The sequence below is a fragment of the Callithrix jacchus genome, chromosome 8 (assembly GCF_049354715.1).
Source record: "Callithrix jacchus isolate 240 chromosome 8, calJac240_pri, whole genome shotgun sequence".
In the NCBI taxonomy this organism is placed as follows: Eukaryota; Metazoa; Chordata; class Mammalia; order Primates; family Cebidae; genus Callithrix; species Callithrix jacchus.
The window spans coordinates 71,957,271-71,983,336 of NC_133509.1; the positions used below are offsets into that span (position 1 = coordinate 71,957,271).

At 33.8% G+C, this 26,066-nt stretch overlaps 1 protein-coding gene across 18 annotated transcripts in view; it reads left to right on the forward strand.

The window, feature by feature from the left end:
* Positions 1–26,066, forward strand: part of MIPOL1 (mirror-image polydactyly 1) — a 413,275-nt gene that overhangs the window by 101,275 nt on the left and 285,934 nt on the right. For all 18 annotated transcript variants that reach the window (XR_623348.6, XR_004729856.3, XM_054240619.2 and 15 more), the window contains 2 exons: positions 2,371–2,404; positions 2,664–2,834. Coding sequence is in view for 16 of the 18 variants with exons in the window: in XM_054240619.2 (XP_054096594.2) it covers positions 2,371–2,404; positions 2,664–2,834 (205 nt within the window). In the remaining 2 variants the exon portion in view is untranslated. The remainder of the gene's footprint in view (positions 1–2,370; positions 2,405–2,663; positions 2,835–26,066) is intronic.

Genomic DNA, 26,066 nt, shown 5'->3' on the forward strand with positions numbered 1-26,066 from the left:
ATTTGCCATGCAGCTACCCACTGCGCCGGCTCAAATGTTTCTTCCCGGGAATCTCCTGGTCTGGCTCACTTTCCAAGTCCCGTTTAATCAGATGGATATGCTAATCTGCTCTCCCAAATCTCAGATCGCCGGTTTAACAGGGCACCCAGACCAGTGCATTTTGTGCGGAGTGCCGCTGCACTGTGGTGCTGGCCGAAATGGCCGCGCCAGCTGAAATGGCTGCGCTGGCATCCCATGTCTTTCCTACACCTGGGAATTTCCCTGTTCTATGGGCAACAATGATCTGTCTGGAAATGCAGCTTGGACTCACCCTCTTCGCCTTCACTGAGAGCTGCAATCCTGAGTTGCTCCTACTGTGCCATCTTCCTCTAATTCTGATTTTTTACAAATGTTTAAATTATTAGTAGGGAGTTTTAATGTTAGACTAAATACAATTATCTTAAACCTTTCCTATTGAAAGATATTAATTTGAAACATTTGAACTCTTCATCTTTCTCTCCTTACAGTAATGGTTTACATTGCAATGCCTGAAGACAGCCTATAAACATTACATAGAAATTCCATACACGTTTTTTTGTGTATATTGATTATTTGGAATACATAGATTAGGTAACCTGCTGTTGTTTCTTTCCTGGTCATATATAATTCTTTGAAGCTAAAAATAGAGATTTATAACCTTGGTAATTAAATGTCTTTTGTTGTTGCAAAGGTTCCAGAGGAATTTACTGATGTAAATGTTTAATTATCATGTATCTCTTCACATTTTAAATCATCAAGTTTAATAAGGTAATTGTGAAATTCGTAAGCATTTAAATTGGATTTTATTGGATAGCTGCTGTAATTAGGTCTTACTTTGATTTTACCTGAAAAGAATGGCAGTAAAAGATAAGATAAATATTTCTCATTATATATAACTTCCTTAGAAATTATATTTAGCCAACCAATTACTACTGGTTAAGTGCTACTAGTTTTCTTCAAATATTTTTACTGTGATAATAAATGTAAGACTATTGTTATGTACTTTTCTGCTGTGTTTTTCAATTGAGATGAAAAGAAGTGTTTATCCTCACAATTCTTGTAGAACAAACTTTTGTTAGGCAGCATCTTTGAAAATTGTTCATTTGTTTTGTAGAATAAAAGATAAAGGTAGTTGCATTTCTTTAAATGTAAACCTAAGTGCACGTTAGTAGTTTGAGACACATTGAATTACATATAACTTAAAATTACTATACCTTCCTGTTAACTTATACTATTTATGTATGTCTAGAAATAGCTTTTTAATATATGTGTATATATATTTTTTCTTTTAAAATACTGTGTTCTAAAAATACTACTTTTCTATGAGTGTAGCAATTTTATCCAGTTGTGAAGTTTGGAACCATTCAGTGGCATATTTATTAGGTGTCTTCTCTTATCTTTGGCTAGTATCCTCTTTTATGGTAGATGTTAAATCACAGAAGCACAGAAATGGGGGAAAACTTGAGAAAACAGCAACTTGGATATCTAAACTTTTTAGTGTAATTTTAAAATAATTTAGATCCTTTCTAGAATCTGTACCTTTTCACTAACACATATTACAAATTTTCTTTTAATTTACTTACTTTAAATGGTTTCCTAAATTATATTATAGACATTTTCTATGTAATTTAAAACTGCTTTCTTTACCTTTACTGCATTTCCTCAATTTCTCAACATCAGTAATCATTTCAGGAACCACTATGACTCTTAGAAAACAAAGTGTATTTCTGAGGGGAGCCAATTTGTGCTTTTTGTCTTTATGTTGAATAATTCTACTTATATTAGGAAGAAGAAAATAACATTCATTAGTCATCTAAAAGCTTGGAACAATTTCGGTCAACCTTCCTATACATTTGTGTTATAATATAGGTAATAGCAAGAGATTTTTCACTTCAAATTTAGTGTAATTATTTGCCATTGCTTTTGAGGGAACATAGTTAAACTATGTAATAAAAATACTTGCCTTGTTTTACTTATGATGGTGTCCGAAAAAGAGAGGAAATACAGTTTCTGATAAAAATGGAAAGTCCAGGAATAAATATAATGATGAGAATGAGTGCTTTTATCACTGGGGAACTTTCTTCATCTAAGCACATATGAACAATTGATCCTTGTAGTCATATATAGCAGTAAACATTAATAACTTAACAGTCTGAAGTAGGTGCAGAAGATATGGAGCATTATTGAAAGATGGAGTCGAGCAGGTGGCACTTTAATATGTTCAGTGTCATGGTTGACTCTAAAGACTAGTCGAATGAAATTACTTGAGGTTCTAAAGATTTAAAAAGCGAACTCATTTTGCTGCACTAAGGAAATGCTACTGATCAGGCTTTCTGTGTCCCTTTTTTCTAGGCTAGAAAATATTAACCCTGAAGAAAATGACATGGTAAGCCATTCTCTGAGGAGATTTCTTGATGTCAGTCTTATATCTTAGAGGCTTAAGTTCAATTGAGTGGGTTTCAAGAACTAAGATGTGGGAAAAAGAAGAATTGACACACTAATAATGTACATCTTTGCTGCAGTATGAAAATTCAATAACTTCACTCAGTCAATTTACAATTCACATGTGCCTATTAATTAAAACCCTATATTAAATAAAATATATTAAAACTTCATGTCTGACTAACATATAATGGTGTTGGTAGACATTACAGGAATTACTGAACAGAATAAACAATGCAGACACAGGGATAGCTATTCAGAAGAATGGAGCTATAATTGTGGATAGAATCTACAAGACCAAAGAATGTAAAATGAGAATAACTGCAGAAGAAATGAGTGCACTAATAGAAGAACGGGATGCTGCCTTGTCTAAGGTAACTCTGCATGTATCTGTAAAAGCATATACTTACCATTTTCTTCTGTTTTTTTAACCATTAAAAAATGACTTTGGCCCAGATATTCTTAATTCATATTAGTTTTTAGCACATAGTTAATACCACAATGATTAGCTGTTTTAAAATAATTATGTATTTTATACTACTGTTCAAAATTTATAACCTCATTTTAAATAAAATTGAATGCAGTCTCATTTCTTCATAAAATTAAACTTGTTTTATAACATGCTAACTTGTTATAGAAATTTAGTTTTATTATTTCAATTAATCACTTTTATATGGGACTTCTTACTTAAGCTGCAGTTTTTTGAGAGCTGAGACTATGTCTGTATTACTGTTTTATTCCCATTGCCTAATTCAGTACTTTTTAGTAAACAATGATTAATAGATCAAAATTATTTATGTATTTTTTTCTGAATTCCACTTACATCTTCCTGTTCTACCCGAAACCTGATTACCTCCCACAAGCCACTGCTTCCAGTGCAGTCCTTTAAAGTAGTGGCTGTGCTCTCTCATACCAGTTATACCACTGGGCTTAGAGGTTTCTTTCTCATTACTGTTTCCATTTATTTTTTTAAATGGAGATGAGGTATCACCTTGTTTCCCAGGCTGCTCTTGAACTCCTGGCCTCAAGTGATCCTCCTACCTCGACTTCCCAAAGTGTTGGGTTTGCAGATATGAGCCACCATACTCAGCCTTGTTATTGTTTTCAAATCAATGTCTTTTTCACTCCCTGAACATGTCCAGCTTTGAAACTCATGCATCAGACTATACTACCCAGTACACAATATTGTTGTAGTCATGTACACACTTCTATGTCACTTCCCTTGTTTTGTTAAGATTTTTGGATCTGTTCCAATATTTCTTTCTTTAGCCTGCTGTAATGTCATAATTCTTGGTGATGTAAATTCCTATGTAGACAATCCTTTCAAAAATTACAGTCTCTCATTTCCTAGAATTTCTCTGCTTTAGTCCTTGTGTGCTGCACACAATATCTGCCATCTACTCTGTGGTCATACTCTGTTCCTGGTCATTCTGAGTCTCAATGTCAGGCCTCCACTTTCTGACTACCAGCTGCTGTCTTTCTAGCTCACTCACTCTAGAACTCTGACTCTATCAATTTTTCAACTTATATATTTATTTTTCTTTCTTTTTTTTTTTAGGCAGAGTCTTGCTTTGTGACCCAGGCTGGAGTGCAGTGGTGCAATCTTGGCTCACTGCAGTCTCCTCCTTCGAGGTTCAAGTGATCCTCCTGCCTTAGTCTCCTAAGAAGCTGGGACTGTGGGTGTGTGCCACCACACCTGGCTATTTTTTCTGTATTTTTGGTAGACACAGGGTTTGGCCATGTTGGACAGACTGGTCTTCAACTCCTGACCTCAAGTGATCTGCCTATCTCAGCCTCCAAAAGTGCTGGGATTATGGGTGTGAGCCACTGTGCCTGGCCTTAACTTATTTCTATTGATCTTACTCTTTTTTATCTTTCAAACCCCTTATGTCCTTATTCTGCCCACCACACACATGTAGCTTAAATTCCATTGCCCATTATAATTATCACCAACTTGCATATAATATAACCTTATTTTTCTTGGCTCCCTCTTCCTTTGTCCTACTCACCCAGCAAAATCAAACCTAGTTAAATGAATCTTTCTGCTTTGTTTCCTCACAGCTTTATAAGGCAGGAGAAAAATCACACAAATTTACTGAATGGACTTACCTTAAATCCATGACCAGCTATTAATATCTTCAAGTAGATTTTCAATGTTGCCTGGCAACTTCTTGCCTTTTGCTTGTCTATTCACTCTTCCCTCTAGAGGACTATTTTATCTCTTCTTTCTCTGTAGTCATCCAACTTCTCCTCCCAGTTAAAAAGATAACTTCTGCATGTCCCCAGCCATTTCATCATCTACCAGCCTACCTGTATTTGCACCCTGTACTCTGCCTTTTCTACTTTACCTTTTTCTAACTACAGATTAGTACAGAAAGTACAGATAAGCAAAAAGGAGGAAAAAATTATCCCCAAACTCACTTTCTAGAAATAGTTATATGTACATTGTCTTTTTTCAATGCATATTATATTATATGTACTACTTTGTAGCCTGTTTTTTCACATTGATTTGACATTTTATTAGATATTCTCATAATTTTACATACTTCTGTTTAAAAAAAAATAAACCAGGAAAAAGGAAAAGTGATGTTTTAAGGGTTTAAAATGATAATTGCCATACCAAGTCTTGGAGTAGATGAGTAAATTGATAGGAAATAGGTTCTAGAACATAAGTGTAGGAATTGGCTTTTGTTAGGAATAGGGAAACTACTTTCATTCCAGCAGATGTCTGTAAAAAGCTTGGATAGATAAAGATGCTGGCAAGTTGATAAATTTAGTAATGGGAAATTGGGGGTGCAGTGTCATTCTCTACAAAAATGTTAGATTAACTTAGATTTTCAGCGGATTAGTGGATGGTGGTGAAGATTTATAAAGTACAGACAGTTTGAAATCATTTTTTTTGTTTGTATATAAATGAACATAACTAGAGAAATGTAGGATTGCCAGGCAGAGCTGAATGCACATTTAAGAATTACACTAGCTAGCATATTCTCACTCATAGGTGGGTGTTAAACAATGAGAACACATGGACACAGGGAGGGGAGCACTACACACTGGGGTCTGTTGGGGGGAATAGGGGAGGGAAAGCAGGGGGTGGGGAGTTGGAGAGAGATAGCATGGGGAGAGATGCCAGATATAGGTGATGGGGAGGGAGGCAGCAAATCACACTGCCACATGTGTACCTATGCAACAATCTTGCATGTTCTTCACATGTACCTCAAAACCTAAAATGCAATAATAAATAAATAATTACAGTAGCTAAATTTTTAAAAACCTGTCTGTGAAATTGTGTGATTTCTTTTAGCAGTATTCCAATCTTGAGTGTAGTATGGTATAGTAGGTAACTGATTTTAACTACAATGGAGATTTTAATGTGTTAGGGACCAGAGAGTTATTATAGCAGTGAAACACACACTCTCCCTCACCATGGACTCTCCCTTATGTAAAGAGGTAGAGGAGTTATGAGGCATATAGAAAGAAACAGAGGAGAGTGTGGTATTACAGAAGGCAAGGTCCTGGATAGTAAAAAGTGGGTAAGCCCATGTATTGGAGTTCTTGGTTTGTCAAATAATTGCGCTATAGTGAGTTGCAGTCAAGAGAAAAAGGCACTTGAAATAAAGGTTTTGGACATATTACAATTATTAAGATTAGTGATTTCCAGATGTTTTTCTGTGTAATTTTTATATGGATGTATAGGAAAAAATAAACCCTAAATGATACATATTTTATCACACAGTAAGCCAGATTCAGAAGTGGTTACAGAGAGGAAGTATATCTAAGGAAAAATATGAATTTAAAACTTGCAAGGAATTTCCTTTATATTGTAACAAGTACAGAAATTAAGGTCTGCAAAGATAATATAATGACACGTATTTCAAGATTCACAAATGGGTACTAGAACATTCCTGGCTTGGTTATGAATTCCTCACTTGGCATCTACATGACCAGCAGTCACTTTGATAAAGCAGATTGAGATTAGGGAGTGCAGCATACGCTGACAAACCCACTTGATGAACATACCTAGAATTCTGCCCAATGATGTCACCTTCAAAGTTGTCTTTTCACTTTATCAAAGGGCATAATCAAATATCCTAGTGTCTTAATCTCTCCTTTTTAGTGTTGTTTTCACTTTGTGTTTCTTATAATTAACATAGTCTATAGCATATAATAGATACAAGGTAATGATAAGTTAAAATGCAAGAAATTTGACAAAAAGGTCATACTCAAAAGGAAATTAAAGCATAACATTCAAAGTTTCATTTTTCAGGAAAAGTAGGAAACATATTTGATATTATTAATTGTAGTGGCTATAAAATTTTAATTAATTTTTCCCTTGTCGGTTTGTTAATATTCTTTCATATAATTATTTGCTTATGCGTGTTTTTTTAGTCTATCTTGCTAAAATATATTGTTGATAGTTCATCTATTGTAATTACTTGCTTTTTCTTATTGTGAAATTTTTACAACTTTTTGAAAGTATATATAACTTTAGAAAGTACAGATAAGCAAAAAGAAGGAAAAAATTGTCCCCAAACTCACTTCCTAGAAATAGTTATATGTACATTGTCTTTTTTCAATGCATATTATATTGTATGTACTACTTTGTAGCCTGGTTTTTCACATTGATCTGACATTTTGTTAGATAGTCTCATAATTTTACTTTGTTTTATTTATTTATTTGAGACAGAGTCTCATTCTGTTACCCAGGCTGGAATGCAGTGGTGTGATCATGGCTTTGGTTCAGCTCACTACAACCTCAGCCTCCCAGGCTCAGGTGATCCTCCAACATCAGCCTCCAAGTCTCTGGGGCAATAGTCCCACACTTCCACCCAAGGGTGATTTTTTTGTATTTTTTTAGAGACGAGGGTTTCACCATGTTGCCCAGGCTGGTCTTAAACTCCTGAGCTCAAGTGATCTACTCCCTTCCATCTTCCAAAGTGCTGAGATTACAGGCATGAGCCACTGTACCAAGCCTCATACTTTGATAATTTGGGCATGTTAATATTTGTTTAACTTGCCTGCCATTGACAGTTTTGGGAATGGGAACATTTTTGTAACTAAATTTTTATGTATATTTATGTGTTTTTCCTAAAGGAAAATTCCTAGGAATGAAAAGGCTAATCTAAAGAATATAAACATTGAAAAATAAACATATATTTCTTTTTTATTATCATTATACTTTAAGTTCTGGGGTACATGTGCAGAACATACAGGATTGTTACATAGGTATACACGTGCCATGGTGGTTTGCTTCCTCCATTTCTCTGTCATCTACATTAGGTATTTCTCCTAATGTTAGCCCTCCCCAATCTCCACCCCATTCTATCCCTCTCCTACCACCCTTTCCCCCATGACAGGCCCCAGTGTGTGATGTTCCCCTCCCTGTGTCCCTGTGTTCTCATTATTCAACACTCACTTATGAGTGAGAACATGCTGTGTTTGGTTTTCTGTTCTTTGTCAGTTTGCTGAGAATAATGGTTTCCAGATTCATCCATGTCCCTGCAAAGGATATGAACTCATCCTATTTTATGGCTGCATAGTATTGCATGGTGTATGTTTGCCACATTTTCTTTATCCAGTCTATAATTGATGGGCCTTTGGGTTGGTTCCAAGTCTTTGCTATTGTAAACAGTGCCGCGATAAACATATGTTGTGAATGTGTCTTTATAATTGAATGTTTTATAATCCTTTCAGTATATACCTAGATTGCTGGGATTGCTGGGTCAAATTGTATTTCTAATTCTAGATCCTTGAGGAATCGCCACATTGTCTTCCACAATGGTCGAACTAATTTGCACTCCCACCAACAGTGTAAAAGGGTTCCTATTTCTCCACATCCTCTCCAGAATCTGTCTCCTGATTTTTTAATGATTTCCATTCTAACTGGCATGAGATGGTATCTGCCTGTGGTCTTGATTTGCGTTTCTCTAAAGACCAGTGATGATGAGCATTGTTTCATATGTTTGTTGGCTGCATGAATGTCTTCTTTTGAAAAGTGTCCATTCATATCCTTCACCCACTTTTTATGGGTTTTTTCTTGTAAATTTGTTGAAGTTCTTTGTAGATTCTGGTTATTAGCCCTTTGTCAGATGGATAGATCACAAAAAAATTTTTCCCATTCTGTTGGTCACCAGTTCACTCTAGTGATAGTTTCTTTTGCTGTGCAGAGGCTCTTTAGTTTAATTAGATCCCGTTTGTCTATTTTGGCTTTTGTTGACATTGCTTTTGTGTTTTAGTCATGAAGTCCTTGCCTATGCCTGTGTCCTGAATGGTATTGCCTAGGGTTTCTTCTAGGTTTTTATGGTGTTATGTCTTATGTTTAAATCTTTAATCCATCTAGAGTTAATTTTTGTGTAAGTTGTAAGGAAGGGATCCAGTTTCAGCTTTCTGTATATGACTAGCCAGTTATCCCAGCACCATGTATTAAATAGGGAATTCTTTCCCCATTGCTTGCTTTTGTCAAAGATCAGATAGTTGTAGATGTGTGGCATTACTTCTGAGGCCTCTGTTCTGTTCCATTAATCTATATTTCTGTTTTGATACCAGTACCGTGCTGTTTTTAATTACTATAGCTTTGTAATATAGTTTGAAGTCAGGTAGTATGATGCCTCCAGCTTTTTTCTTTTTGCTTTGGATTGACTTGGCTATGCGGGCTCTCTTTTGGTTCCATATGAAGTTCGAGGTGCTTTTGTTTTTTAATTGTGTGAAAAAAGTCAGTGGTAGCTTGATGGGCATAGCATTGAATCTATAAATTACTTTGGGCAGTATGGCCATTTTCACAATATTGATTTTTCCTAACTATGAGCATGGAATGTTTCTCCTTCTATTTATGTCCTTTCTTATTTCCTTGAGCAGTGGTTTACAGTTCTTCTTGAAGAGGTCCTTCACATCCCTTGTAAGTTTTATTCCTAGGTATTTTTTGTAGCAATTGTGAATGGGAGTTCAATAGCCTTCTTAGAAAAGTTGTACCTAGAAATATTATTTGAAATTTTATTTGGGGATTTTAAGTGGATAAAATGCTAAGAAATGTAGACTTTATTCTCTAGGTAATGTGAAACTTGCAGCTTTTCAGTTTCTGAAAATGCAGAAAGTGCTACTCTTGAGGAAGGTTTCTGGGCAAGACTTTATAAAGTTCCTTGAGTAATATAAATATAAGTATGAGGAGACAAATTATGATGGGAACCTATCATAATTGAGGGAAGAGATGAGGTTCTAAACAAGAAAAATAAGGAGAGGAATACATATGAAAGCTATCGAAACCGGTATTTTTGCAAATAGAGTTATAACCTGAAATGAACTAATCTCAAGTGAAGGATTTGATGAATTTTTATATGTGTATTTCTTTTTTTTTTTAATTTTTTATTGGATTTTAGGTTTTGGAGTACATGAGCAGAGCATGCAAGACAGTTGCATAGGTACACACATTATATGTGTATTTCTATGTAAGCAGCACCCAGATCAAGGTATGGAACATTGCTAGTACTCCAGAAGGCTCCTTCTTGTCTCTTTTTCATTTTTCTTTCTTTTGTCCCCATAGGTCAAACTGCATGTTTTAAAACTTTATATAAAAGGAATCATATATACTACTGTGTCTAATTTCTGTCACCCAGTGTTACTACTTTATGTTGATCTGTATTGTTAATAATTATTAATAATGTATGTTTTTCACTGTGGTGTGCTGTTTTATGGAGTGAATATGCCATGATTTATTTACATATTAAACAGATGACAGAAATTTAGATTGTTTTCATTTTTAACCTATTATGAATGAAGTATTATAGAGATTCTTTTCTTATCTTTTCATGGACTTAAGCATGTATCCTTTTTGATACATATACAGGCACATACTTGAATCATAGGTTTAGTTTTATTAGGTAATGCCAAATGTTTTTCCAAAGTCATACCAGTTTACAGCAGCAATGTAAGTGAGTTTCTCTAGTTCTAAGAGTTAATATTTGGTATCATTGCTCATTTTAATGTCAATCATTCTGATGGGTGTATAGTCATATTTCATTGTGGATTTATCTTGTACTTTTGTTTCCCTAATGACTAATGATGTTAGCATCTTTTTATATGTCTTTTGGACATTTTGGTATCTTCTTTTATGAAATATTTCTTTGAAGCTATTGCCCATTATTAAATTTGTTTGTTTTTCTTATTGATTTATGTAATTTACATATATTTATACAGTCTGTGGCTTGCATTTTTATTCTCTGAATCCTGTCTTTTGATGCAATGTTCTTAATTTTAATGAAGCCTAATTTATCATTGTTTTCTCTTTATGGTTAATGCATTAATGCAGGATTAATGGTCATCACCATTCTAACTGGCATGAGATAGTATCTGCCTGTGGTTTTGATTTGCATGTTTCTAATGACCAGTGATGATGAGCTTTTTTTCCATATGTTTCTTGGCCACATAAATGTCTTCTTTTGATAAATGTCTCTTCATGTTCTTCCCCCACTTTTTGATGGGGTTGTTTGTTTTTTTCTTGTAAATTTGTTTAAGTTCCATGTAGATTCTGGATATTAGCCCTTTGTCAGATGCATAGATCACAAAAAATTTTTCCCATTCTGTAGGTTGCCTGTTCACTCTGATGAGAGTTTCTTTTGCTATGGAGAAGCTCTTTGGTTTAATTAGATCTTACTTGTCAATTTTGGCTTTTGTTGCCATTGCTTTTGGAGTTTTAGTCATGAAATCCTTGTCCATAGCTATGTCCTGAATGGTATTGCCTAGGTTTTCTTCTAGGGTTTTGTGGTATTAGGTCTTTATATTTAAATCTTCAATCCATCTAGAGTTAATTTTTATATAAAGTGTAAGGAAGCGATCCAGTTTCAGCCTTCTGCATATGGTTAGCCAGTTATCCCAGTACCATGTATTAAATAGGGAATTCTTTCCCCATTGCTTGTTTTTGTCAGGTTTGTCAAAGATCAGATGGTTGTAGATGTGTGGTGTTATTTTTTAGGCTTCTGTTCTGTTCCATTTATCTCTCTCTCTCTCTCTCTCTCTCTCTCTCTATATATATATATATATATATATATATATATAGATAGATAGATAGATAGATAGATAGATAGATCTGTTTTGGTACCAGTACCATGTTGTTTTGGTTACTGTGGCCTTGTAGTATAGTTTGAAGTCAGGTAGTATAATGCCTCCAGCTTTTTTCTTTTTGCTTAGGATTGTCTTGGCTATACGGGTTCTTTTTTGATTCCATGTGCAATTTAAAGTAGATTTTTCTAATTCTGTAAAGAATGTCAGTGGTAGCTTGGTAAGAATAGCACTGAATCTACAAATTACTTTGGACAGTATGGCCATTTTTACGATATTGGTTCTTCCTATTTATGAGCATGGAATGTTTTTCCATTTGTTTGTGTCTTTTCTTATTTCCCTGAGCAGTGATTTATATTTCTCCTTGAAGAGGTCCTTCACATCCCTTGTTAATTGTATTCCTGGGTATTTTATTCTCTTTGTAGCAATTGTTAATGGGAGTTCATTCATGATTTGGCTCTCTTTTTGTCTATTATTTCTGTGCTAACCCTTATAGGTTATTCCTATGGAATGATGATTTTTCATTTCAGCATAACACTTCTAAAACTCTACTATTATTATCTTAAGATGCATAAAATATCAAAATATTTGAAATTTTTTTTTAAAATTAGTCTTTACCAGCATTATAAATACCACTTAAAAGTATAATAGAGCATATTAAGTGCATCATGACCATTCTTTTCTATGTTGTCATTTAGTGTCATAGTAAACCTATCCTGCCTTTCCAGAATAGGCAGTGTTCTTCAAGTTGCAGGTTGGGCAGGATTACAAGAAATGTGAATTTGAGCCATGAACTCATTATGAACTCATTATGAGCCATGAACATTATGAACATAAGTTTATAATATAGACTCCCCAATATTTAGAGATTTTTATAAAATGTGGAACTCTCTAAATATTGGGGAGCCTATATTATAAACTTTTTGGCATGAAACCATCTTTATTCTAAAGATCCATTTTATAAAGGGAACTAAAAATTTTCTAGTAGTATTCTTAGGAAGCTACATATAGCTTCATAAAATTTTGTGCACATAAATTGTGCACACAAATTGAAATTTCTGTGGTTTTATTTCTTCAGAATAATTCTGATTATAAAAATAAGTAAAACTTAACACTTTAATGGATTATATTTACACTGAATTTTCAGAAACACAAATACATGCAACCAAGTAGCTAGAAAGTTATCTGCTGTTATTTTACAAATAATCTAAGAGGAATGTAAAGATATCTGAATATATCATTCAAAGCAAGAGAGTTGTCTTCGGTCCACACTGTCAGGACAATATAAAATAAAACATGCATTCTCGACATAATATGTTAAGGCCTTCACTCTTGTTTTGAAAATGACTCTGTAGCTGTGCTTGAGCATTTGCATACAGGTTTGTTTGATTTATTGCTACTTGACTCATCTGTCATAATCCTAAGCTCTAGGATCATAAAAGATTACACTCCCAAACCACTTTCTGTAATTAATTTAAATATTTAATGTCAAAATCCTGAAAAGATTCAGAGGAAAATGGTTCTTCTTGTTACCAGTAGCCTGTTTCAGTGTTACAGTCCCTTGAAAAAGTTAGAAGTTATATTAACTCATTATTAATATTAACCTAGCCCATTGTGGTAAAAATTATAATAATCTTATAAGCAGGTTGAAATATGAAGTTAAATGTACTTTAAGAGAATAATTTATCTAGAAACTTTTTAAATAAATATATTTATCAAAATCATAAGTATATTAGAGATTTTTATAAGTGCTTTTGTTATTTTGGTTTTAAGTTGTTGAAAATTCAGAAAGTTTTAAGTGTTAATATGTTTACTTTTTATTTGTTTGCAATTTTGATTTTAGTTAATATTTACATGTACAAAATACATAAATGTTAAACTGGCTATTAGATGAGTTCTGACAATTTATACACCCATGTAACCACATCCTTATAAAGATATACACATTTTCATAGCCATATTTCTTCTCTATCAATCATCTCTACCCCATCCAAACAACTTCTTTGATTTTTTTTAAATTACAGATGTGTTTTGCTTATTCTAGAATTTTGTTTAAGTGGTATTGTGTAGTATCAGCAAGATAGTTGTGATATTTACCTATCAGTAATTTTGTCCCTTTTATTGATAAGTAATACTTCATTGTATAATATTACATTTGTTGTTCATTCTCCGATTGGTGGACATTTAGATTTGTCTAGTTTTTAATCTTTTATTATTAAGATTGCTATGATAATTCTCATACAGGTCTTTTTGTGGAAATATATTTTTATTTTCTTTGTTGAATACCTAAGAGTGGAATTGCTGCATTATAAGATAGGGATGTATTTATTTTTAAAAGAAATCAGCACATTTTATGTGGAAGTGACTATATTATTTTACATTCTCAGCAGCAATTTACTGAAGTTCTGATTGCTCCACACACTAGTCAACACTTGTTATTGTCGGTGCATTTAATTATAGCTATTTTAATAGATATGTATTGGTATATCATTATGATTTTAATTTGCACCTTTCAGTGACCAATGCTGTTGTGAACTTGTTCAGATACTTATTGGCCATCCAAATATTTTCTTTATTGAAAAATCCGTTCATGTCTTTTGCCCATTTTTATTTTGGGTGATTTGACTTTTTATTATTGATCTGTGATTCTTTATGTGTTCTATATAAAGTCTGTTGTCAGATATATGTATTAAAATACTTTCTTCCAGTTTTTGCTTGCTTATTCATTTTCTTAATACCATATTTTGATGGGAAAAAGTTTTAAATTTTGTTGACATCTATTTTCAAGACTGCAAAGCTTACAGCTGATGTTTTCCTCTACAAGCTTTAATGTTTTACTTTTAACTGTGATTTATTTTGAGTTAATCATCATGTATGGTGGTGAGATAAAGATTGAAGTTTATTTCTTTTAAACAGGCGAATATCCAGTTGTTTCAACATTACTGGTTGAGATATGATTTCCCCCATTAAGTGGCTTTCATGACATTGAAAAAAATTAATTGACCATGTAAGTGTGTGTCTGTGTATGGATGTGCTGTCTGTTCTAATGATCTATTTGTCTATCTTTATGCCAATGTCACACTGCATTAATTACTGTAAATTTCTAAGACAAGCATTGAAAGTCTTCCAACTTGTTGTTTTGGAAAGTTGTTTTGGTTATTCTAGGCTCTTTGCATTTTCCTATGAGAGTCAGATTTTTAATTTCTATAAAACACTTGATGGGGTTATGATTGGCATTGCATTGAATCTATAGATCACCAGAACAGAGGGAAACTGACATCTTAATAATTTTAAGTTTTTCAATCCATGATATATCTATTTATTTCACTTACCACAATCTGCTTCAAATTAATAATGCACTACATGCTTTAAATTGTAAGACTTCCTAAGCAGCAAAATTCCATTTGCCCTAATCTTTTTGATATGTTGACATGTATTTTATATCCATTTTGCTTCAAATAAAAAGTTGCTTTCAAAGAAATTCTCAGAAGCAAAAATATACTCTTTTATCTACACATTTATTTTAAATTCACTTTATTTCTTCATGGAGGAATAAATCTCAATTTTGTTATTTTCCTTAACTTAAATAACTATTTTTTAGCATTTTATTTCTTTTCTTTCTTTCTTCCTCCCTTTCTTCCTTTCCTTTCATTCCTTCCTTGCTGTTTTCCTTTTTCTCCTCCTCTTCTTCCCCTTCCTTTCTTCTCCTTTTATCCTTAGTCTTTTTTTTTCTAATACTGTATCTGCTGTTGTTGAATCCAGTGATCATTTAATTTATATGCATGTCATCGTTTTACTCTCATTTTGAAATGATATTTTCACAGGATATGAATAGATATATAATATGAATATAAGGGATGCCCTAGGGTATCTCCTGTATTTCGCGTATATTTGTCCTTACCCCCATTGGATAGTGGCAACCTAGTTTCCTCTTGGTAGTTAGGATCTGTGATTCCAGTCAATATAGCAACCTCCTTTCTCAACTGTTGATTCAAAGGCATGAGGAACTTCATGTGGTAATTTCAGCTTCCAGATAAGTGGTATCCATATTATGTCCTCCCAGGAAAGATTTTCTCCATTTGGAACTAAGATTCTTGAATTAACAGAATCTTAATTTGCAGAGATAGGAAGCAAATATTTTGCTAGTGGATCACTAGGGGTAAAAGTGAATGGAGTTATTCCTATTTTTATCCCTTAATTATTGAACTCATGAATCCTGGCCATGGGTGAAAAAGCATTGTATAACAGACTCTGATACAGAGTACATAGATTATAGGCATGAGCCACTGCGCCTGGTCCAGAAAATTTTCTATTGAAATATGGGAAAGTAACCTTGGTGGTCAGTGGTTCACAGTGTCACTGATGAGAAGCTAGTAATCGAAATCAGTGCTTCTCAAACTAGCTGTGGTGAAGGACCATTTTTTAAAAGTTTTTTCAAAGCTTTTTCGACATTTTATTTTGTGTTACTGCTTTTGTAACATAGAATAAAAATGAATTGCCAAAAAATGAAATGTAAAAAATAGATATACAAAATTCAATAGATACATAAAATTCAAACATGCAGTTTTTAAATTATTGGGTTTAACAGTCATAAAATTTCTCTGTCAGATTTCTATAAAATGTTTGATTGCTTACTCTGAATTCTAGTACTAGCTTCATGTCAGTAACAGACTGTTTTGGAGTATGGCTTGTCCCTAGATTGCATTTTGAGGAGCACTGCTCTAAATGAGATAGCAGAAACTTCAAAAATGAAAGCGTTATTTAATGAAGGATTAGTGGTCTGGAAATGCTATTTGGGAACCAGGAAAATCCAAGTTCTTTTTTCCTGCATCTGAAGTAATAGTGCTCAGCTACAGAGGTTTCAGAGAGAAGTATCACTGAAAGTGAAGCAGTTTTGTATTGAGCTGAGGAAATAAAGAGATTAGGCTTATGAACATATAGAATGATCTTGACAGTAAAAAATTACTTCCGAAGGCCAGAGATGATAAAAGTACAAAGAGGGCAGGTAAGGGAAAGAGCTAAGTCATAGGAAAATTATAGTTTTAAAATACTACTTGACTTTAAGGAATTGAATGATAGACTCTTTTCACTGAGACTGCTCTTAAGTTAATCACCACTTAGTGGTTTGAATGATGTTCCTGGCCTTACATATACATATCCATAAAACAACTTTAAGAACATTAAAAAAAAGAGAGAGAATGCAAGTAAATGATTGACTTCATTAAAAACTAGAAAGTGTCTTGAGAACTAACTGTCTGAGGTCTCCAAAGCTTTTGCTACAGTAGCTGGTTAATCAGTACACAAATATTTACTTGCTTCCTGTAGAGAACACTAGTTATCATAGTTATATGTTCAGAAATAATTTGAGTCTTAAATCTCAATGAGAATGACCTTTTATATAATATTCAACTTGTTGATACTTTGATTTGTCATACAAACTTTTAGTTTTAGTCTTGTTGTTATGTTAGAAATTAGAGTTGCTTCTGTTAGGATTTAACAATGTTTGGGCAACATACATTACATAAGAAAATTAAGAGTGAGCACTTAAGTAATTGACAGCTCTGTTAAGATTACGACATTTATAATGGCAAAGAAAGTTTGCAAACCAAGAGGAAGCACCTGTGATTCCAGGAATATAATAACTGAGAAGGAGCTTAATAAACTATTAAACTGTGGCTGTCATCCAGTAAACACTGATACTATTTCCTTAACTCTGCTTTTTGTTTTAAACATCTCTGTCCTTTTATGCAATAACTGCCAACTTAACATTTAGGTTATACTGTTGTTTATTTATGGATTTTGAGAAAATCCATTGAAGTTTACTTAAGAACCAGCTCATTACAATGGTATTATTTACTGAATTTTGTTTTTCTGACCATTAGCTAACTGCAGAGTTCAACATTACAAGGTTATAACTGTACAAAAAGGATCAAAATACCAATCCTAGTAGTTGTATTAGCCAGAGAAGTAAAATTATCATCTTAGAAATAAATGCCTTTGCAGCACTGAAAAGATTATAAAAAATGAATAAGCCAAATCAGACCTTCTATGTGGTAATTTTATAGTTATTTTAATCGTTTTAGTAATAAAATATTGTTCTACATTTTAATTATATTCTGGTTGTTCATATTAAACTATAGAAAGACAGTACTTGTCTGGTATAATTCTTTTTTATTTTTTTTTTGAGATGAGTCTCGCTTTTGTTGCCCAGGCTGGAGTGCAATGGCATGACCTTGACTCACTGCAACCTCCATCTCCTGGGTTCAAGCAATTCTCCTGTCTCAGCTTCCTGAGTAGCTAGGACTATAGGCGTCCACCACTATGCCCTGCTGATTTTTGTATTTTTAGTAGAGACAGAGTTTCACCATATTGGTCAGGCTGGTCTGGAACTCCTGACCTCAGGTGATCTGTCCACCTCAGCCTCCCAAAGTGCTGGGATTACAGACTTGAGTCACCATGCCTGGCCATAATTCTTATCAAAACAATAAATCAAGAATGGTTCTAGAATTTTTACTTTTATTATTGAATTTGAAGATGAAGTGTTGTTAGTGAATTGTAACTTTTAATTCAGGTACTATAATTTCAATCTCAAATCCATTTAGTCTCCAAAGAGGTTTTAGGAAATATCCTAAACACCTGGAAGCTAGGAAAATATCAATATAGTGTTCTTAAATTTTTTACAAACATAATTTGAATTTAACTTTAATGTATTCAGTATAGTTATGATACCATATAATAATCCTCAATATAATTAACAGTTCATATGTTAAATGTGAGAATATAATAGCCTCTAGGTTTGGATCACCATTTTCTCTTCTTAAACCCGATGGCTATCCCAGCAGATTGAGATCTTGAGGAGCTGTGGGTGTGATAAAAGAGCTGTTCTCAGAACATCAGATACTTCTAAAATTAAGGGACTGTGTATCTTGTGTTTTGTGTCGTTGTTTTTTTTCAACCTGTTCAGATTACTTCCTCAGACTTACCATTCTACCCTTTTCTTCTTTACTGCTAGAATATACAGAGTACACAGCCAGAAAATTTAGATGCCAGGAGGAGAGATCAGTAAGGAATGGGTTAAACAGAGAAGTGATATATTGGTTTTGTTGACTTTTGTGCTCACAGTAGTATTTGTTGTATTTAAAGGGCTAAAATGGAGTAGACATCTGGGATATATTGTATTTTTATCTTTTTTAGTTACTTGTGTCAACAATGAGTAAATGTAGAGACTTATTTCTGGGTTTTCTATTTTGTTCCACTGGTGTATGCTTTTATTTTGTTTTTTTAGTCTATCCTGTGGTCCCATATGTGTCTGTTTTTATGGCAGTTACCATGCTATTTTGATTACTATAGCTTTGTAGCATAATTTGAAGTCAGGTCATATGATGTCTGAAGCTTTATTCTTTTATTCAAGATTGCTCGATTCTTGGAATCTTGTGACTCTATATAAATTTTAGGATTTTTTTTTAATGTATCTGTGAAGAATGTCATTGGTGTTTTGATAGGGATTGCATTCAGTCTATAGGTTGCTTTGAGTAGTATGGACATTTTAACAATATTGATTCTTTTAGTCCATGAACATGGAATCTTTCCAGCTTTTGTGTGTGTGTCTTCCTCTTCAGTTTCTTCCATCCATATTTTATAGTGTTTATTGTAGATATTTTTTGCTTTTTGGTTAAGTTTATTTGTAGGTATTTTACTTTATTTTTATCTGTAATGGGATTACTTTTTTTTCAGTTGTTCACTGTTGACATATAGAAATGCTACCAATTGTTTATGTTGATTTTATATTCTGCAACTTTACTGAATTCATTTGTCAGTTCTAATTGTGTGTGTGTGTGTGTGTGTGTGTGTGTGTGTGTGTGTATGTGGAGTCTTTAGGTTTCCCTAAATATAATATTATGCCATTTCCTTAAAAAGATCATTTCAGTTCTTCCTTTCCAGTTTGAATGCCCTTTATATATATTTCTCTTGTCAAATTGCTCTGTCCAGGACTTTCAGTAATATGTTGAATAAAAGAGGCAAAAGTGAGTGTCTTTGTCTTTTTCCAGATCTTATAGAAACACTTTTAGACCAGGCACAGTGGCTCATGCCTGTAATCCCAGCACTTTGGGATGCCAAGGCATGTGGATCACATGTCTTGAGGTCAGGAGTTCAAAACCAGCCTGACCAGGATGGTGAAACTCCATCTCTACTAAAAATAAAAAAATTAGCTGGGCCTGGTGGCAGGAGCCTGTAATCCCAGCTACTTGGTAGGCTGAGGCAGAAGAATTGCTTGGACCTGGGAGGCATAGGTTGCAGTGAGCCAAGATCATGCCACTGTACTCCAGCCTGGGTGACAGAGCTAGACTCCTCTCAAAACACACACACACACACACACACACACACACACACACACAAACTTTCTTTTTTCCTATTCTATATGATACTAGCTGTAGGTTTGTCATTTACGGTCTTTGTCATGTTGAGATATGTTCCTTCCATACCCAGTTTGTTGATAGTTTTTATCATGGAGGCATACTGAATTTTATCAAATGCTTTTTTTGACATCTATTGAAATTATTATATTATTTTGTCCTTCATTCTGTTGATGCAATATATCACGTTTACTGATTTGCATATGTAGGACCATCCTTGCATCCCTGGGATTAATCTCACTTGATCATGTTGAATCAAACTGCCTATAACTTTTGACTCCCCTAAAACCTAACTACTAATAGCCTATTATTAACTACAAGTCTTACCTTTAACAACACATAACTAACATCTTTTGTATGTTATACTGTTATAAGAATTATATACTGTATTCTTTGTTTATATTTTTTAATTTTATTATACTTTAAGAACTGGGGTACATGTGCAGATCTTACAGGATTGTTACATAGGTATACATATGCCATGGTGGTTTGTTTCCTCCATCTCCCCTTCACCTACATTAGGCATTTCTCCTAATGCTATCCCTCCCCAACCTCCCCACTCCTGCTATTGCTCCCCAGTATCGCATCCCCCAACAAACCCCAGTATGTGATGTTCCACTCCCTGTGTCTATCTGTTCTCATTATTCAGCACCCACTTATGAGTGAGAACATGCTGTGTTTGGTTTTCTGTTCTTGTGTCAGTTTGCTGAGAATGATGGTTTCCAAATTCATCCATGTCCCTGCAAAGGACATGAACTCATCCTTTTTTATGGCTGTATAGTATTCCATGGTGTATATGTGCAACATTTTCTGTATCCAGTCTATCCTTGATGGGCATTTGGGTTGGTTCCAAGTCTTTGCTATTGTAAACAGTGCTGCAGTAAACATACCTGTGCACATACCTTTATAATATGGTGAATTATAATTCTGTATTGCTGGTATTACCAGATTGCTGGTATTGCTGTGTCAAATTTTATTTCTAGCTCTAGATTCTTGAAGAATTGCCACACTGTCTTCCACAATGGTTTAATTAATTTACACTCCCACCAACAGTATAAAAGTGTTCATATTTCTCCATATCCTCTCTAGCATCTGTTGTCTCCTGATTTTTTAATGATCACCATTCTAACTGGTGTGAGATGGTATCTTAATGTGGTTTTGATTTGCATTTTTCTAATGACCGGTGATGATGAACATTTTTTCATGTTTGCTGGCCACATAAATGTCTTCTTTTGAAAAGTGCCTGTTAATATCCTTTGCCTACTTTTTGATGGGGTGTTCATTTTTTTCTTGTAAATTTGTTTTAGTTCTTTGTAGATTCTGGATATTAGTCCTTTGTCAGATGGGTAGCTTGCAAAAATTTTTTCCCATTCTGTTGATTGCCAGTTCACTGTACTGATTGGTTTTTTTTGCTCTGCAGAAACTCTTAAGTTTAATTAGATCCCATTTGTCTATTTTGGCTTTTGTTGACATTGCTTTTGTTGTTTTAGTCATGAAGTTCTTGCATATGCCTATGTCCTGGATGGTATTGCCTAGGTTTTCTTGTAGGGTTTCTATGGTTTGAGGTTTTATGCTTAAATCCTTAATCCATCTGGAGTTACCTTTTGTATAAGCTGTAAGTAATGAGTCCAGTTTTAGCTCTCTGCACATGGTTAGCCAGTTTTCCCAACACCATTTATTAAACAGGGAATCCTTTCCCCATTGTTTGTTTTTGTCAGATTTGTTAAAGATCAGATGGTTGTAAGTGTGTGGGATTACTTCCAAGGCCTCTCTTCTGTTCCATTGGTCTATATCTCTGTTTTGGTACCAGTACCATGCTGTTTTTAGCCTTCTGAAACTATTCCAAACAATACAAAAAGAAGGAATATACTCTGATTCATTTTATGAGACCAACATCATTCTGATATCAAAATCTGGCAGAGACACAACTAAAAAAGGAAATTTCAGGCCTATGTTCATGATGACTATCAATGCAAAAATCTTCAATAAAATATGGGCAAACCAAATGCAACAGCACATCAAAAAGGTTATCCATTACATTCAAATTGGCTTCATCCCAGGGATGTAAGGCTGGTTTAACATATGCAAATATACAAATGTAATCCATCACATAAACAGAACCAAAGATAAAAACCAGATGATTATCTCAATAGATGCAGAGAAGGCCTTTGACAAAATTCAACAGCCCTTTATGTTAAAAACTCTCAATAAACTAGGTAACGATAAAACGTGTCTCAAAATGATAAAAGTTATCTATGACAAACCCACAGCCAATATCATACTGAATGGGCAAAAACTGGAAGCATTCCCTTTGAAAATTGGCACTAGACAAGGGTGCCCTCTCTCACCGTTCCTATTTAACATAGTGGAAGTTCTAGCTAGAGCAATCGGGCAAGAAAAGGAAATAAAGAGTATTCAATTAGGAAAAGAGGAAGTCAAATTGTCTCTCTTTGCAGATGACATGATTGTATATATTTAGAAGACCCCATTGTCTCAACCCAAAACCTCCTTAAACTGATAAGCAACTTCAGCAAAGTCTCTGGATAAAAAATCAATGTGCAAAAATCACAAGCATTTTTATACACCAATAACAGACAGCCAAATTATGAGTGAACTCCCATTTATGAGTGAACAATTGCTACAAAGAGAATAAAATACCTAGGAATACAACTAACAAAGGACATGAAAGAACTCTTCAAGGAGAACTACAAAGCACTGCTCAAGGAAATAAGAGAGGACACAAACAGATGGAAAAACATTCCATGCTCAAAGAAGACATACAAGAGGCCAAAAACATATGTAAAAATGCTCATCATCACTGGTCATTAGAGAAATGCAAATTGAAACTACATTGAGATACCATCTCATGCCAGTTAGAATGGCGATTATTAAAAAATCTGGAGACAACATGCTGGAGAGGATGTGGAGAAATAGGAACACTTTTTCACTGTTGGTGGGAGTGTAAATTAGTTCAACCATTGTGGAAGACCGTGTGGCAATTACTCAAGGACCTAAAAATAGAAATTCCATTTGACCCAGCAATCCAATTACTGGGTATATATCCAAAGGATTATAAATCATTCTACTATAAGGACACATGCACATGAATGTTCATTGCAGCACTGTTTACAGTAGCAAAGACCTGGAACCAACCCAAATGCCCAAGGATGATAGACTGGACAGGGAAAATGTGGCACACATACACCATGGAATATTATGCAGCAGTCAAAAATGATGATTTCATGTCCTTTGTAGGGACATGGAAGAACCTGGAAACCATCATTCTCAGCAAACTGACACAAGAACAGAAAATCAAACACTGCATATTTTCACTAATAGGCGAGTGTTGAACAATGAGAACACATGGACACAGGGAGGGGAGCATCACCCACTGGGGTCTGTGGGGGGAAAATAGGGGAGGGACAGCAGGGGGTGGGGAGTTGGAGAGAGAGAGCATGGAGAGAAATGCCAGATATAGGTGATGGGGAGGAATGCAGCAAATCACACTGCCATGTGTGTACTTATACAACAGTCTTGCATGTTCTTCACGTGTACCCCAAAACCTAAAATGCAATTAAAAAAAAAAAAAAGGAAGAATCAATGTCATGAAAATGGCCGTACTGCTCAAAGTAATTTATAGATTCCATGCTATTTCCATCAAGATACCATTGACCTTCATAGAACTGGAAAAAAACACCTTAAACTTCATATGGAACCAAAAGAGAGCCCGCATAGCCAAGACAATTTTAAGCAAAAAGAACAAAGCTGTAGGCATCATGCTATCTCACCTCAAACTATACTATATGCTGTATTCTTAAAGTAAGCTAGAGAAAAGAAAATATTATGAAGAATATTGTAAGGAAGAGAAAATACATTTACAACACTGAACTGTATATTTATAGAATGAATTGTCTAAAATGGCAGGCAACAGCAATTTTATTTGACAATCTACTGTACATATCAGGCAAGTCAACTTCTTTTGGTAATGTCATGAGTTTTCTCGGCTTCTTTGGAGTACTTTCAGCATCACCAGTGGCACTTTGTATGGTCCCATGGTATTATGGAAAATTTACAGTATTGCAGTGAGTGAAAAATACATGAGAACTGCAAGAGATCACTTTTGCTGTGATATACAGTTTACTGGAGAGATGAACTGCTCTGGAGATGATTAGCATCCCAGGGTGTTTTAAGGAAATACTTGCAATACTTTAGCTCACTGCAGTAGCAATAGCAGGCGGTTATGAAATTATTATAGTAGTACAGTATTGCTACAAATAATTTTATGCTGTTATATTTTAATACTATTATATCAGTGCAAAAGTAGTTGTGTTTTTTGCCGTTAATCTTTACATTTGTTAACATTATCTTGATAGCAAATCGTTCCATGTACAATCTGTGTTCTTGTGTATAGTTTGATAAATTTTAACTTTTTCCAATAAATTTCATACATTTTATCATAGTAAATTATATGAATAGAATACTATGCACATTTTTAATGCATTCATGATATACCTAACTTTGTCTTAACTTTTTTGATATTTTTACATTACACAGTTCATCTGTGAGTTTTTTCAAATTGTCACAAATCTCCAATAATTTTTTTGATATACTTATTGAAAAAAATCTGTGTATAATTAGGTTTAAGCCTTCAAATTTGTGTTGTTCAAGGACCAGCTGTACTCCAATTACAGACAGATACTGTGATATATTAAAGATAGTGAAAAGTCTTGACCCAATTTTATATACTGTCTGTAAGAAACATGTTTGAGACAAGACATATATAAGTTGAAAGTAAAATGTGGAAATATGTAATATGTAAGCTATAAACATAAGAAAGTTGCTATGGCTATATTAATATCAGACTAAGTAGGCTCAAAGTCAAGGATTATTACCAGCAATAAAGGGGGACATATCAGAAATCCATAACTATCCTAAATGTTTATATACATAACAGCAGATCTTCAAAGTGCAAGGAGAAGAAACTGAGAGAACTAAGGGAAGAAATACGCTATTTAGCAATTGTATTTGGAGGTATCACTGCTGTTCTTTATGTAATTGACAGACTATTTGAACAAAATTAATTACCATTATAGAAGGCTTGACTTTGCAATCACCTGTTGACAACTATAGAAATGTATTCTTCTCGAGTTCACATGGAACAATAAAAAAAGATAAGAATATATGCTGGACTTTAAAATAGGTCACAATAAATTTGACGATTTGATTTATACACATATATATTCTGTCTACAAGGTAGCTGAATGAGAAATTAACTAGAAAATGTATTTAGAATACAAAATTAAGCAGCACCTTTAAAATAATTCAAGGGCCAATGTAGAGTAAAAAGAGAAATTTAGAAAAAAAGATAATAACTGAATAATATATACAGCTTCATGCTAATGCATTTGGTAACGCAGATGAAATGGACAAATTTGTTTTAAATAAATTTTCTAAATCTATTTAGATTTTCTGTTTCTTGTGCAAATTTTGGTAAATTGTGTCTCCAAAGAATTTATTCATCTAGGTTAAGATACATTTGAAATAAAAATATTGACAATTCAGTATTTTAAATTTGATGGAAATATGAGACCTCGACTGTTAAGAAAATCTTAAAAAGAATGAAACTGGAAGACTTATGCTACCTGATTTTAAGACCCTAAAACTATAAGTGATGATCAAGACTGTAGCTTATTCATACACAAATCAGTGGAACTGTATTGAGAGTGGAAATGGATTCACCCATATATAATTGTTTTTTACATTGTTAACAGCTTTATTGAGATTAATATACCATTCATACACTTAAAGTGTACAATATAATGTTTTTCAGTATATTCAGAGTTGTGTAGTCACCACTACAATTTTAGAACATTTTTATCAACCGCAAAAGAACCCCTTTGCCCATTAATAGACACTCTCCATTTATTTTCCCAAAATTTATTCCCACTAGCCCTAAGCAACCAATAATCTATCTGTCTATATATTTGTCTATTTTGGATTTTACATATATGTAATCATAGAGTATGTGGTCTTTTGTGACAGGCTTTTTTCACTTTGTATCTTTTTCTGTTTTGTTTTGTTTTGTTTTGTTTTGTTTTGTTTTGTTTTGTTTTGTTTTGTTTTGTTTTTTGAGACAGAGTC